Source organism: Martes martes, assembly GCF_963455335.1.
Source record: "Martes martes genome assembly, chromosome: 14".
NCBI lineage: Eukaryota > Metazoa > Chordata > Mammalia > Carnivora > Mustelidae > Martes > Martes martes.
Window position 1 is genome coordinate 82659473 of NC_137902.1, and position 14761 is coordinate 82674233.

General features: G+C 43.7%; 1 protein-coding gene across 1 annotated transcript in view; it reads left to right on the forward strand.

Moving 5' to 3' along the window:
* Positions 1-14761, forward strand: part of DISC1 (DISC1 scaffold protein) — a gene marked incomplete at its 5' end in the record, with an annotated part of 362504 nt that overhangs the window by 154072 nt on the left and 193671 nt on the right. The window contains one exon of the mRNA XM_080822819.1: positions 11185-11373. Within this exon, the coding sequence (XP_080678945.1) occupies positions 11185-11373 (189 nt within the window). The remainder of the gene's footprint in view (positions 1-11184; positions 11374-14761) is intronic.

Here is a 14761-nt window from a genome sequence, read left to right on the forward strand (position 1 = left end):
AGTGGCTGTGGAGGGGGGTGGGGGACCCTGAAACGGTGAGGGGCATAGTGCCGGCCGCCTCCGCCTCCAGGTTTCGACCTCGAGTAATGTTCTACCTGTTGCTTAGGTCATACTTGGATGCTTCAGAGCGTTTGTGGGAAGGCTCCCTAAAACTTGCGGACTGAATGAGCAGCATGGCCTCCTTGTGAGACTCTTAAAACTGCACATGTGATGCACATGTGATGAAACAGGAAGTTATCTGCGTCCTATTTTGGACTTCCGGTTTCTGTTTCTTGAACACAGGAGAGGAGCTCTGGAGGCCTTGTAATCCCAGCAGACGTTTCAGATGTTTACGTAGTTGCCAGGTGTGTCTGTAGAGGCTCAAGGAGGTTGTTGGGTGTGGTCGCCCCTTCCTATAGGGAGAGAGAGTAGCGCGATCTAAAGTAATACACGGAATTTACCATTCCAGTCGGAGTCGGTGGATTCCTGGAGGATTCTCAGTATATCATCATCGCTCCGTCATCTGGTAGTTCTTAGGGATACATTTTCCCATTCGTTAGTAGGTCTCTGAACATAGCATTATACCCTATCGTTTGAAGGGTGCTTTCAAGCCTTCCCCTGTGCTGTTATTTTATTTCATTTTCATAACAGCTGTGTTAGGTAGGAGAGAGAGATGGGGAGTCCCAGTGAACAGATTAGGAGATCGAGTCCCTGGGATGTGTCCTTTGGTTAAGTTCACTCAGTTAGCTAAGTGGTGGCAGAGCAAGGGTTCGCGTTCAGGTGTGATTCGTAGCTGCTGCTTCTTCTTCTTTTTTTTTTTTTTTGAAGATTTTATTTATTTATTTGACAGACAGAGATCACAAGTAGGCAGAGAGACAGGCAGAGAGAGAGGAAGGGAGCAGACTCTCCGCTGAGCAGAGAGCCTGATTGAGCTCGATCCCAGGACCCTGGGATCATGACCTGAGCCGAAGGCAGAGGCTTTAACCAACTGAGCCACCCAGGGACCCCCAGTTCGTAGCTTCTTAATGCAGCTGTGTCGTGACAGCCTCCAAGGATTCCCTGACTTCGATAGGTTGAGTGACCCTACAGCTCATCGGCTTCAGAAGCATCATAAAATATTTAACGAAAAGGTATAATAATTACATGTATGGGTTTTAAATGGCATTTTAAGAAGGAATACAATAATTGGCAGCTTCTGCTCTCCAGATCATTAAACAACTAATGTTGGCAGCTAACGAGCAATTTGGTTCCCGGTGCAGTCGGGCATATTATTTACAACCGGAGCGACATCGAAATGCAAGTGTAGGGCTTGGCTCTCAACAGCTTCACATGCCATTTACTTGAAATTATGGCCCCATTTGCTACGAGAAAAAAAAGAAGATTGAACGCAATCTTGCTCCTGAGTTAGTGTTTTTGCCTTTCTTAATCCATTTATCTTCCTGAGGAACACAGGTGGGTGGGTCTCTGTTAAACCCAAGGGAGGAGCTGGATCACGCAGGCAGCACAGAGAACCCTCTCTCAAATGTGAATAATCTCCTTTTAGAATCCCAGGGAAGGGGCGCGTGGGTGGCTCAGTGGGTTGGGCCTCCGCCTTCGGCTCGGGTCATGATCTCAGGGTCCTGGGATCGAGCCCCATATCGGGCTCTCTGCACGGCGGGGAGCTTGCTTCCCCCTCTTTCTCTGCCTGCTGCTCTGCCTGCTTGTGATCTCTGTCTGTCAAATAAATAAACAAAATTAAAAAAAAAAAAAGAATCCCAGGGAAAATTCTTCTGGTGGTACATTGCATATGGGGTCTGGGTTTCATGTTTAGTTCTTTGATCCGCAGAGAGCACCAGCGAGGCCTGATTGGAGGAGGGGTGACCTGAATTAGCTGGGATGGGAACTCCCCCCTTGACCTTGCTAGTTCCTGATTACTTTGTAGGCTGTTGGCAAACAGGCTTTCCAGTCACAGGCTGTCCCCATGGGCCGTGCCAGTGCCAGAGTGGGTATCATTCCGTCCATATTGTGCATTCTGTTTGCTTTTGAGCTGAGCTCCGCAGCAGGGAGGGTCTGAGCAGGGAAAAGGCACTTCCTGTCGGGTCTTGACAGACCTATCTCCGTGCGTTCGGAATGGCAAACCGTCACTGTGTTAGACAAAAGCCATGACAAGCCTCTCCAAGAGAAAGAAGCCTTTTTCCATTTGGTCAGCCTGTGAAAACGCTGAGGGGTATTGCGCTCAGGATGGTTGGATGCCCTCTTGATCGAAGAGGGTCTTAGGGGGTTCCTTTAAGATTCCCAGAGGGAATCTTTTTTCTTTTTTCTGAACGTTTCTTCACTTCACTCCTTGATTTGGTTTATAGACTGAGACCTTCTCTTAATGTAAGAATGCTTTGCTATCTGCAGAGACTGGGAATAAGAGATGGTTTTATAATCAGATTCACGAAGTCCTAGCTCATTTATGTTTAACAGTGAGTTCTTTTTTTTAAGATTTTGTTTATTTATTTGAGAGAGATAGCAGAGAGAGAGAGAGAGAGAGAGAGAGCATGAGTTGGGGAGCGGGGGCAGGGGCAGAGGCAGAGGGAGAAGCAGACTTCCCGCTGAGCTGGGAGCCTGAAATGGGGCTCGATCCCAGAACCCTGGGATCATCTCCTGAGCCAAAGGCAGACGCTTAACTGCCCGAGCCACCCAGGCTCTGTAACCTGATGAGTGTCCCAGTCTTCATCTGCAGGCAGCTTGCCCTCGCTCTGACCGTTTCCCGTCCCTTAGGCTCCAAGCCTGGCTCCCTGATGCCCAGCTTCTGATCTCGCCCTGATACTGACATGGTGCCTGCATCTCCGGCTCCTGCCTTTCCCTGCTTGGGTCACCCACCGTTGTCGATGCCGTCCATCTGTTGAGTCACTCTGCTGTTTTTCCCTTGGGCTTTGCCGGGCACTCAGAAGACAGTCAATAAGAGTAATTATGTTAAGAAAAATTGCACCTCATTTGTTCATTGCTGATCCCTAGAATCTGTTATTTTCATACCTCCTTTGGGTCATCCCTCAGTTTGTGGTATATTTCCTTGCCCACCTGCGTCCTGTCATTTGTTTCTAAGGAACAAACAGTTCAGATCATCATTTATTCCTAAGTAGCATACCAAGATGTCTCAGGTACTCCAAGCCAATTTCTTCTTTTTTTTTTTTAAATGATGGTTCTATCCAATTTGACTTTTCTTTACAGAGAATAAAAATCAGCCGCAATTCAAATACCTTAGTGTCTACATAGAAGCCTATCTAGGCACAAACAAAGTTTTCTAGATAAGCTCAGAATGTCTCCCTCTCTCTAAAAAATTTACATCAATGGCTGGAGGAGATGAGACGCCCAGCAAAGATTTTTCAAAGATGATGTCTGTCCAGTGTGGAAATAAAGGAGACCCACCAAATGAGAAGACGTGAAAGCTGTTTCAGAACGTACTATGTATGGCAAGGGAGTCAGCCACCATTACCCGTGTTTTGGCAGAGACTCAAAGGCAGGCAGGAAAGGGGAAAGCTTTGCAGTAAAAGAAGGGGAAGGCTTCAGGTATGTTCTGACGGGAGGCTGGGGAAGCCAGAGGCAGGCTAATTAGAGAGCATCCCGTGTGATCGTTTCAGAGAATGTATTTGGCTTTTTCTGGCTGGTCCTAAGTTGGAAGCAGGGACAAAAATTAGGGAAGCTGTCAGTTATTAATAAAATCCTGGCCATTTTGGGCCAATTATTACAGAAGTGATTGTTCAGTTTCCTGGATTATTACTAGAATAACAATCTGTCTTCCTACGGACTGCCTTGGGGCAGGCTGGCTTCCTGGACTGGTTCTTGTAGATGTGGGGGTTCATGTCCCCCAGGAGGATTGCGTTAGGTTGCTGGTCAGAGTGCTGTTTGTAGAGATGATCTGGCCATTGTCTGTTTGTACATTTATCTCTCACTAGGTACCACACTTTCTCACACTGTTAGAGGCAGTCTGTGTTTTACGTAAAATCCCGTGTGTTTGGGTGTTATGTTCCCCGTCTTCTCTGTGAAGTATGTGGCCATCTAAAATGTCTGATGTTCAAAAGGGCTCTGCTCACAGAAAATGCTTTTTGCTCTCTCAGGAAATCATAGTGATGGGAAGAAAGCAACAAAACAGACAGAAAATGGCCAATTCCAGACAGAGGAGCTTCTGTGGCAAAGTGGCGGCGTGGTGGGGGGACTGCTGGCCCAGGGGCTGGTCGGTTGTGTTTGTTCTGCTGGTACAAGCTCCTAGCGCAGAGCCTTGACACGGCCGAGGGGGAGGCTTTGAGTGATAGAGCGTGAGGTCTTGCCTAACCACATGTACTGGAGCTTGGAGTTCCTCAAAAGATACGGTGTTGTGCCAGAAAAAAGAGGCAGGACTCTGTTATTTTTGGAGTTTGATGATTTTCAGTACTGGCTTTCTTTCTTTTTTCTTCTTCTTTTTTTTTTTTTTTTCCAGTAAAGAAGGTTAGCTCAAATTTGGGGATGTAAACGTGAGTGATTTTAGGAGGATTGTTACAGACGGAAATGTCTGTGGACCTCTGCAGTACACCGTGTGTGTGTGTGTGTGTGCGTGTGTGTGCATGTGTGTGCGCATGTGCATATTTGTGGCATGTCCCCCTAGATGAAAGTCATAGTGAGTGCTGGAGACTGATGGGTGACACTCCCTACCTAGGTGCAGGATTCATTCCCCAACCCCCTTCGTGCTCCCTCCCTTTATGGGTGACAAGTCACTTCCTGAGCTGTATTTGGTAGAATAGCACCTAACACGAGGTTGGAAAAACCCAGTTCAAGTTCAGTAACCTCATGTGGGATCTTAGAACTCCAAAACTTTGTCACCTTGGGAGGGTGACTCTCTGGGTCTTAGTTTCTTCTTGGAAATCAGGGACAATCATTATAAGATCCCCATCCTGGCTTGTCGGAAGGGCCAAGTGAGACCTTGCTCTAACTAGAGCTCCATTATCAACCGAATCAGACTCTCAAATAATGACCTCAGAAAAGGAAGCCCAGACATTGTGAAGTAGAGGACGGAGAGATTTAAGTTCAGGATGAAGGATAAAATTAGAAGGAACAGAGTGGATAAAATCAGTTTTGGCTTTAGAATTTAGCTGGAGGGTTTTAATGGTGGCCTTTGTGAAATAAAATATTTTGACAGGTGTTTTAAAGAGCCTCCGTGCAGGATCAGGTAGGGTTCTCTTGCTGGAGAGCAGGCAGGCGGACGTGCGGGATGATGGCAAAGGCAGGACAGTCATCTGCACAAATCCTCCCGTGGCATTTAGGAAGGGGCCCATTAGAGTCACAGAGATTGGGGTCACGGTGTCACTGATGGGACTTCCTTCAGGGATCAGTGTTTACTTTTCTGTATTTTCATCACAGAGCTCTTGGCCAATTTCAGTAATCAGGGAGGACTAAATCAAGCCGGATTTACCTCATGGGCTTGGATTGGAGCCCAAAATGCTTATGAAATAGTAACCGGGCGCAGTGTAGCATTTTATCATGGCTTCGGTTGTGGTAGTAACTGTCTCTTGGGGAATTTGCACTCTTTCTGCATATATAAAACGTACACGTCTCTCACTATGCATTTTCCCTAAGGATCAAGGAAGGGACCCAGGTTTTAATTCATGATCTCTCTTATGTTTTATTAAGGGCCCTGGCCTCGAGAGCTTGCTGCGAGTTGCAGGGCATCTGAGAATGTGTTTCCCGCCATCCCAGCAAACCTTCTGTGTAGGCACTTGCCCTGCCTAGGTAGTCTTTTCTAATTTTTTTTAAAAAAAGATTTTATTCATTTATTTGAGAGAAAGAGAGAGAGAGTGAGCACGAGATGGGGAAGGGTCAGAGGGAGAAGCAGACTCCCGCTGAGCAGGGAGCCCGATGCGGGGCTCGATCCCAGGACCCTGGATCATGACCTCAGCCGAAGGCAGCTGCTTCGCTGACTGAGCCACCCAGGCACCCCTCTGATTTGTTTTTAGAGGTCTTTTCTCTCCGAAATGTTTGTAGAAGGGATTGTACACTGTGGTGTAGTCTGCCTTGTGTTCCTGGGGACACCGTTGGTGCCCACCTCACTTGGGATCACCTCTCCTGCTTGAAAATACGGTCCAGCAGAAAGGCTGGGACTCCCTGAGCCCGGCGGGGAAAGGACATTTGAAGGCATCACGTTGTGCCCGTGGGTGCCCTGTCTAGAGGCAGTCACACCTCTGAGCTGGTCTTCCCCAAACCATCCTGGGCACAGGGTATGTCCCTTGAAATTCCTTTTTTTTTTAAGGGACATCTTTTTATTGTGATGAAATATATAGACACATTAAATTTACCCTTGTAGCCATTTCTAAGTGTATAGCTCAGTGCTGTCGAGTACATCCACATTTCCATGCAACCATCACCGCCATCCACCTCTAGAACCTTTCTCCTCTTCCCAAACGGGAACCCTGAACCCATCAAACTTGAGGTTCTTGGTGGCCCTCCACGGGGGCTCCATCCCCAGCAGCCCTGACTTGGTTATTGTTCAAGAAAGGAACCATGGATCCAGGAAATGTTTTAGTTGCGATGCTATTTATAGCTCAAAGCTTGTGGAAGTCCAGTCCGCTCTCCTTCTCTGGACTTGGCTTTTCCGAAATGGGTCAAGCCCATCACCTTGGCGTCTTGGACCCCCTGCTGTTTGGATCCACCTTCTTCGTGGGCCTCGTCTCCACCTCGGCCACATGCCTGCCTCCCACTGAAGACAAGCCCTTTGTTCTCTAACCAGGTTTCCGTTTCTTCTTTTGGAAACCTTGCATTCTTTCCTCATGACACCTGCCTCTGTGTCCCCTTCTGGAAAACCCTTCCTTCTCTGAGGTCTCCTAGAGCGTATTTGCCCATTTCTTAGATCACGTCTTCTCTTCTTTATTTGACGGTGGCTTCCCGGAGAGCAGGGTAGCGACTTGTTCTCCCCTGTATTTGCCCACTGGAGTGACAGACAATCAACAGGATCTCAAGAGATATTTATCCAGGCACGGAATTGGGGACTGTGCATCTCAGTGGCAGAAATGTTATGTGCTAGGTGTCCAGAACGCCTTTAATGTGGGAAAATATTTTGTCATATTTCTCCCACTGATCCCGGGTTGAAATCTGCCTTTTTAATAATAATAATGAAGAAGTAAATAGTAGTTTAGAACCTAAGAAGGATTCAGGAGTTCTGGTTGAGGTGGAAACCTGCCTTCCATGTTATTGCTATGTAACCCCAGCAAGATGTTTTTCTCTCTAGGTTTCAGTTTTCTCCACTATAAAGCAGAAATAACAACATGTATTTCAGTGAACATAAAAGGCACCATTATTGTATACGCTGCAAAGAAAGAAAAATAGCTGTCAATTAAACAATGATATGCTTTCTGTGGCTGAGAATTTTTATTTTACACTTACTGAAGTAGTTCTTTTATTTTTTTTTATTTTTTATTTTTTTAAGATTTTATTTATTTATTTGACAGACAGAGATCACAAGTAGGCAGAGAGGCAGGCAGAGAAAGAGAGGGAAAGCAGGCTCCCCGCTCAGCAGAGAGCCCGATGTGGGGCTCGATCCCAGGACCCTGGGATCATGACCTGAGCCAAAGGCAGAGGCTTTAACCCACTGAGCCACCCAGGCCCCCCTGAAGTAATTCTTTTAGATGTGTTTGGGCCTTTGAAAAATCCTCTTTGAAAGGAGACTTAATCACTCAAGGGTTTCCTAAAATGTCTTCGTATTTGGAGTCCGAGTGTCTGAAACACATTGTGACTCACAGTAGTCGGAACTCACGTTTTTTCACCCATTATCATCCTCGGCATCAGCGAAACTGTTGGTGACGCAACTTTTTTTCCCCCTCGGAGAATGAACTACTGTTTTCTGCAGTTTCTGCCAAACCGCAACACAGTTCTTCAAGTCTTAACTGATGGTGCTTTCTTGATCTTACAAAACCATCACGACAGAGGGTTTTCAGAAAAGGGCCAGGTCCCCAATCATCCTGAAATGGTTTTTACTTTGAAATACCAGGGGCTTGCCGACGGTCCACCAAGCCACCGGGAATGACAGTCACATAGTAACAGCTTCATCCTGACTACCTCCCGGCTGATGGCGATCGCAAGACACATCGCCATCTCAGAGAGGTTAACATGGGGGAAAAGGGGTGCATCTCAGAATAGGTAACAGAGGGCATAGCTTCCTCCTAGGATGGTGGTAAGGTAGAGGAGAAAGGTTTCATAGCTGTTCTCGCGGAAACATCATGGAGCCCCCGATAACAATAACTATTATTTATGGAGCACTCATTACTGTGATAAGCTTATTCATTTATGGTGTAACTTCCATATTAAAATTTCCCCTAATATATTTTTCCTTTTTTATTGAGGTATGATTTCTATTCAATGAAACGCACAGATCTTAAGTGCGTTTAGTATGAATAGTATGAATTTTGACACCTTTGGTCTGCGACCCTATCAAGATATTTTCATGTCTCCAGAAACATCACGCTGGTGCCCCTTCCCAGTCATCGCCCCCCTTCCCCAGCCAGCCTCCGTTCTGGTCTCTTTCACCATGGATCAGTTTTGCCTGTGCTAGATCTTAGCATCAGTGGATTCACGTGGTATGCATTCTTCTATGTCTTTTTTTTTTTTCTTTGAGCTCCCCCATGTCACTGTGTATATGCAGAGCTGGTGCGCTTTTGTGGTAGAATTGTCTTCCATTGTGTCCATGTGTCTGCTTTTCTCCCCTTGGTGGACATTAGATTTCATTTGGGCTATCACGAGTAAAGCCACTATGGACATTTGAGTACAACTATTTTTTGGTTACATGTTTTCATTTCTTCCCAGATGAATACCTGGAAATACACGGACAGGTGTGTATTTAACTTGAGGAGAAACAGAGAGAAGTCTTCTCCGGGTGGTTTTGCCATCGACGCTCCCGTTGTGTACAAGAGCTCCGCAGCTCTGCGTCCTTGCCAGCCGGACGGGGTGGTCTGCTCATTTGAGGCTTTGGAAGGGTTTTGTCATGGAATCTCTATGGCTTTAATTCGTATTCTTCTGGCAACTAATAACCACCAACCGGTTTTCATACGATCACCAGCCATTTGCATATCTTACACTGTAAAATGCCTGTTAAATCAGTTGCCCATTTTTCAACGGGGTCATTAGGGTTTTAATTATTGGGTTATAAGATTTGACTCCTTTGTCAGATTTATGTATTATAAATATTTTCTCCCAGTCTGTGGCTTGCCTTTTCATTTCCTTAGTGGTATTTTTTGATGAATAGAGGTTTTTAATGGTGATGAAGTCCACTTATCTATTTTTTGTTGTTGTTAGTGTTTTCTGGGTTCTAACCAAAGTTTTGCTTATTCCAAAGTTAGAAAAGTCTTCTATACTTTCTTCTACAAGCTTTATAGTTCTTGCTACTATGTGTAATTCTGTGATCCATCTCTAATTAAACTTTGTGTAGGGTTTGAAGTATGGATCAAAGCTAAAATTTCCCCATTTCTGTAGGTAGTTGTTCCATTACCATTTGTTGAAAATATAGTCGATCCATGAACAATGTGGGGGTCAGGAGTGCCAGCCCCCCACACTGTGAAAAATCTGAGTTTAACTTTTGACTCTCCCTTGATGGAGCTGCTAGTAACCTACTGTTGACCAGAAGCCTTACCAATAACACGGGGGTTGATTAATGCATATTTTGTGGTTGCATGGTTCACCTACTGTATTTTTATAATAAAGCAAGGTAGAGAAAAGAAAATATTAAGAAAATCAGGGCACTAGGGTGGCTCAGTGGGTTAAAGCCTCTGCCTTCAGCTCAGGTCATGATCCCAGGGTCCTGGGATTGAGTCCCAAATCGGGCTCTCTGCTCAGCAGGGAGCCTGCTTCCCCCTCTCTCTCTGTCTGCCTCTCTGCCTACTTGTGATCTCTGTCTGTCAAATAAATAAATAAAATCTTTAAAAAAAGAGAAAATATTAAGAAAATCATAATGAAGAGAAAACACATTTACAGTACTATAGTGTATTTATTAAAAAAAAAATCCACATACACATGGACATGCATCATTCAAACCCATGGTGTTCAAGGGTCAGTTGTGCTCTCTTTCCTCCTCGACCTGCTTTGGCACTTTGGTTGAAAATCAATTGACTGTGTGAGTGTGGGCCACTCCTGGACCATCTGTTCTACTCCATTGATCTGTTTATCTATTTGTCTAATGCCGGTGTCATTCTATCTTGACCTATACCTTCTGCATTAGTTTGAAATCAAGTAAGATATGTTCTCTTCATTCTACCTTACAAGGCTTTTTTTTTTTTTTTTTTTTGGCTGATCTAGACCTTGTGCATTTCCTTTTATATTTTAGAATAAGCTTGTTGGTTTCTCCAAAAGACCGTCATGAGATGTTGATTGGAATTGTATTGAATGAATAGATGAATTTGAGGAAGATAGAAATGTTAAAAATATTCAGTTTTCCAATATATGTATATATAGTATTCTGTCTTTCTGATTACTTAAGTCTTTAAAAATTTCCCTCAGAAGTTTTTAAAATGGTTTGGTGTGTGGAGGCCTTGCACGTGGTTCTTTAAATTTATCTCTAAGTATTTTGAGCTTTAAAGTATCTTGTAAATGGTATTTTAAAAAGTCATCTTCTACTTATTTGTTGTTGATATTTAGAAATACAATTGCTTTTTGTATATCGCCCTTGTATCCTACAACCTTGCTAGACGCAACGCATGACATATTTTGCTTAGCGCTTTACGGAATTTCGTGTTATTCTTGAAGGCACCTGTGATGCAGGTATTAGTACAACCGTATTTTTTAAGAAGTTTGCCCTGGAATTACATATGTTAATTTCTTTGCTCAAGGTCGTGTGGGTTGAGTAATAGGAGGGCTGGGATTTGAATTTGGGTCTAGCCCGACTCCGATGGCTAGTCCCCACTTCCTTGACATTTGGATATTTGAATGGAGTCGTACCGTGTGTTTCCCTGGATTTCACTTGGACATTTTTGTGTCATTGTGTTTCACAAGGACATGAACTGGCTCATGGAAGCTTTGAAACAGACCTTACCAAAATAAGGTGATAAAGAGACACTGGGGGACAGTCAGTGTTTTTTTCCCACGGGACACTGTCCGTGCAGTTGGATGCCTTTGCAAAGCTCAGCCCTCTTTCTCCATATTGGCGGTGCGCACTGGCTGCTGCTAACTTCCGCGTGGGGGATGCTGTCAAACTTGTTTCCTCTCCTTCTCTCTCTCAATGTGCTCCAGGAAACCATTTCTCTACGGCCAAGGAGCTCACCGAGGAGATTAGATCAGTAACATCAGAAAGGGAAGCGCTGGAGGGACTCCTGGACAAGCTTCGGGCACTGAGTTCCAGGAATGTCCAGAAGCTGGGCGGCGTGAAGGAAGAGTACAGCAGACTGAGAAGAGAGCTGGACAAGGGCGAGGCCGCCTACGGTAAGCAGTCACCACCGTGGCCTGGTGCACCACCGTGGCCTGGTGAAATATTCACGCTGTTGATGGTCCTGTGTGGCCCGGCGGGATGTTCTGTGCCCCATGGGAGCATCCCTGTGAAGGGCATCCTGGAGCACGGGACACTCTTCCTGGAGGATTTTGGTTTTTGGCAAGAGCCTTGGCAAATGGGGTAGAATTACTTGTCAGCTTTTGTTTTGCTATTCGCATGCGATGTCTTTGTTGTCTTTCCTCCCCCTCCTCTACCATCCATTTGCTAATAGCCTTGTGATCATTTAGAGCGATCTCTCCTTTGGCACGGGTCTTGAGAATTTTCTATTTGACAGTTATGTTCCTTTTGTTCCTTGGCTCCGTCTTCTGGCTTGCACAATCACAGACGAGAGCCGGCTGACTCAGAAAACTGAATCCATGAAGTGGCTCTTCTGTGTGTGAGCTTTTCCCGACAGCTTCTTTCTCCAGGAAGAACGACGTAGGAGAGGCCAATGCTGCCTTGACCGAGGTCTCAGCCTGTCGGAGCGGTTACCGTCCTCTTGCGTTCTCTTCCGTTCCCGTTGTAACTGGGGTCACCTTGACGTTTGCTCCCTGAGCGACAAGTCTTAGAAGATGCTTGTTCAGTCTCAACTGATAAAGTGAAAACTTATTTCTTTTAAAAAAAAGTATAAAGAATTTACAGTGATTCAGTTTCTAATCTGAAGAATGCAATCCTGAGAAATAAATGCAGACTTAAGATATGTTAGATGCTAGAACCCGTTTTTTTTTAAACTGGTGAAATGAGAAGAATATCCAGCTCATAGGCTGATTGAGTGATACAGAGTAAATGCGGTGACTTATAAAGATTTTTAAGGTGTGTGTGCACGTGTGTGTGTCTGCTTTCTTGCATTTCTTCCAGAAGTAGAAGCTGCTGGAGGCTAGAGGTCATACCTAGAATATCATGGTCCATAATAAATGCTGTTTACTAGGAAAATGAAAGACCTATCTACTAATAAATAATTATATTTACAAAGCATTCTTATTTAAAAAGAAATAAGAAAAGAATGGGTTGTTAGGTAGCCACAGTTGAAATACGGCTATTTGAAAATACCCCACAGATTGGAGTAAAGGAAGATTAGTATTCAAAACCAAATAAAGAAATATGAAATTAGTTAGCAGAAATTAGGTGTCTTTTCACTATGAATAAATTTTGTTTGAAAGGCTTACTCAGTTGGAAAAAGAGGTTTCAGTTATTTGAATCACAGATGGGATGTTTGGTTGTTTCGAATGGTTCGAAACGTTACGAACAGTTGCGTCTCCTTCGCAATGGGCAGGCCTAACCTGGCTAGACAACCGAGAGCTCCTTATCTTTCTCCCCCCCCTTCTGTAGGTCAAGGCTTCTTTTTTGCCAAATATGTAGAGACTGTACATTTGAGTCTGACTATGTAACGAGGGTATTCAGGGATAACAACACTTTTTCCTAAGGTGGGATGCTGTGCTTTATGAAGTCATGATAGCAAAAATCATTGGATATTTTAAATGAATTTTAGCTATAGACTTTTAAAATGTATAAACAATAAACACTATGAAATTTCTCTTGTTTTCACGACATAACTTTTGGCTCAATATGGGGGAATCCGTAGTATCTAAGAATAAAGAAGATGTCAACCAGTTTGGACAAATTTAGTCCAGCAAATTTAGTCCATCTACAGTTGAGCTCTTGAAAGCCATAAATATCTCTTAAAAAGAAAAAAAAAAGAGCCATGTAGTATTTTTTTGAATCTCATCCTTGTAACTTTACTAAGTATTTCCAAAATGATGAATAAAACATAAACAAATGGGATGAGAGATTGTTACCATCAATGATTGTAAGCTGCAGATGGCTCGTTACTGTGGCGAGTGCATTCTTTATGTTTTAGACGTGGATTTTGCTGGATCAGCTACCCTTTTTCCTGTGCTTTAAGCTGAAGGTAATTCTTAACCAATCTGAGGTGACTTGGCCTCAGGTCAACCAAGTTAATAATCTTGGGTTGATGAGAGTAATGGGAGGTAAATAAATAAGTATGTAAATAAATAAATAAATAAATAATGAATTCCTTAGTAGATTGAAGCTTTTTATCTTTTGAAATGCAGTAAAACTAGGCCAAAGTCCATAGTCTGTCATTTGTTGGCTTTTGAGAGTTAAAGATTTAGAGGGAGCTCTAAATGTAGAGCTTTAAACGTAGACCAAATACAAAGGAATAGTGTGTCCACACATGTATGTGCCATGAGCTGACTCTTCTTGTTCTTAAATAAAATGTTTTGAAATAAAACTTTAAGAAATAAGCAGTATGTAGAATTCTTAAAAAACAAACAAACAGATTTTGTTAGTGCATAAGAAAGCAATTGATTTCTGTGCATTGATTTTTTATCCAGCCACATTACTGAATTGCTGTCTGAGTTCTAGTAGTTTGGGGGTGGAGTCTTTTGGGTTTTCCACATAAAGTATCATGTCATCTGCAAAGAGAGAGAGTTTGACTTCTTCACTGCCAATTTGAATACCTTTTATTTCTCTGTGTTGTCTGATTGTTGTTGCTAGGACTTCTAGTACTATGCTGAACAAGAGTGGCGAGAGTGGGCATCCTTGTCGTGTTCCTGATCTCAGAGGGAAGGCTGTCAGCTTTTCCCCCTTGAGACTGATATTCACTGTGGGTTTTTCATAGACGGATTTTATGAAGCTGAGGAATGTTCCCTCTATCCCTATACTTTGAAGAGTTTTAATCAGGAACAGATGCTGTATCTTGTCAGATGGTTTTTCTGCATCAATTGAAAGGACCATGTGGTTCTTCTCTCTTCTCTTATTGACTTGTTCTATCACATTGATTGATTTGCGAATGTTGAACCACCCTTGCATTCCAGGGATAAATCCCACCTGGTCATGGGGGATAATCTTTTTAATGTACTGTTGGATCCTATTAGCTAGGATCTTATTGAGAATCTTGGCATCCATATTCAACAGGGATACTGGTCTGAAATTCTCCTTTTTGGTGGGGTCTTTGCCTGGTTTGGGGATCAGGGTAATGCTGGCTTTATAAAAAGAGTCTGGAAGTTTTCCTTCTGCTTCAATTTTTAGAAACAGCTTCAGGAGAATAGGTGTTATTTCTTCTTTGAAAGTTTGGTAGAATTCCCCAGGGAATCCGTCAGGTCCTGGGCTCTTGTTTTTTGGGAGGTTTTTGATCACTGCTTCAATCTTGTTACTAGATATTGGCCTTTTCAGGTTGTCAATTTCTTCCTGTTTCAGTTTTGGAAGTTTATAGGTTTCCAGGAATGCATCCATTTCATCTGTGGTGCATAAACAATGAATTCTGGAACCTGAAAAGAAATAAAAAAAATAAATAAAAATTATTAAAAAAACCCCAGATTT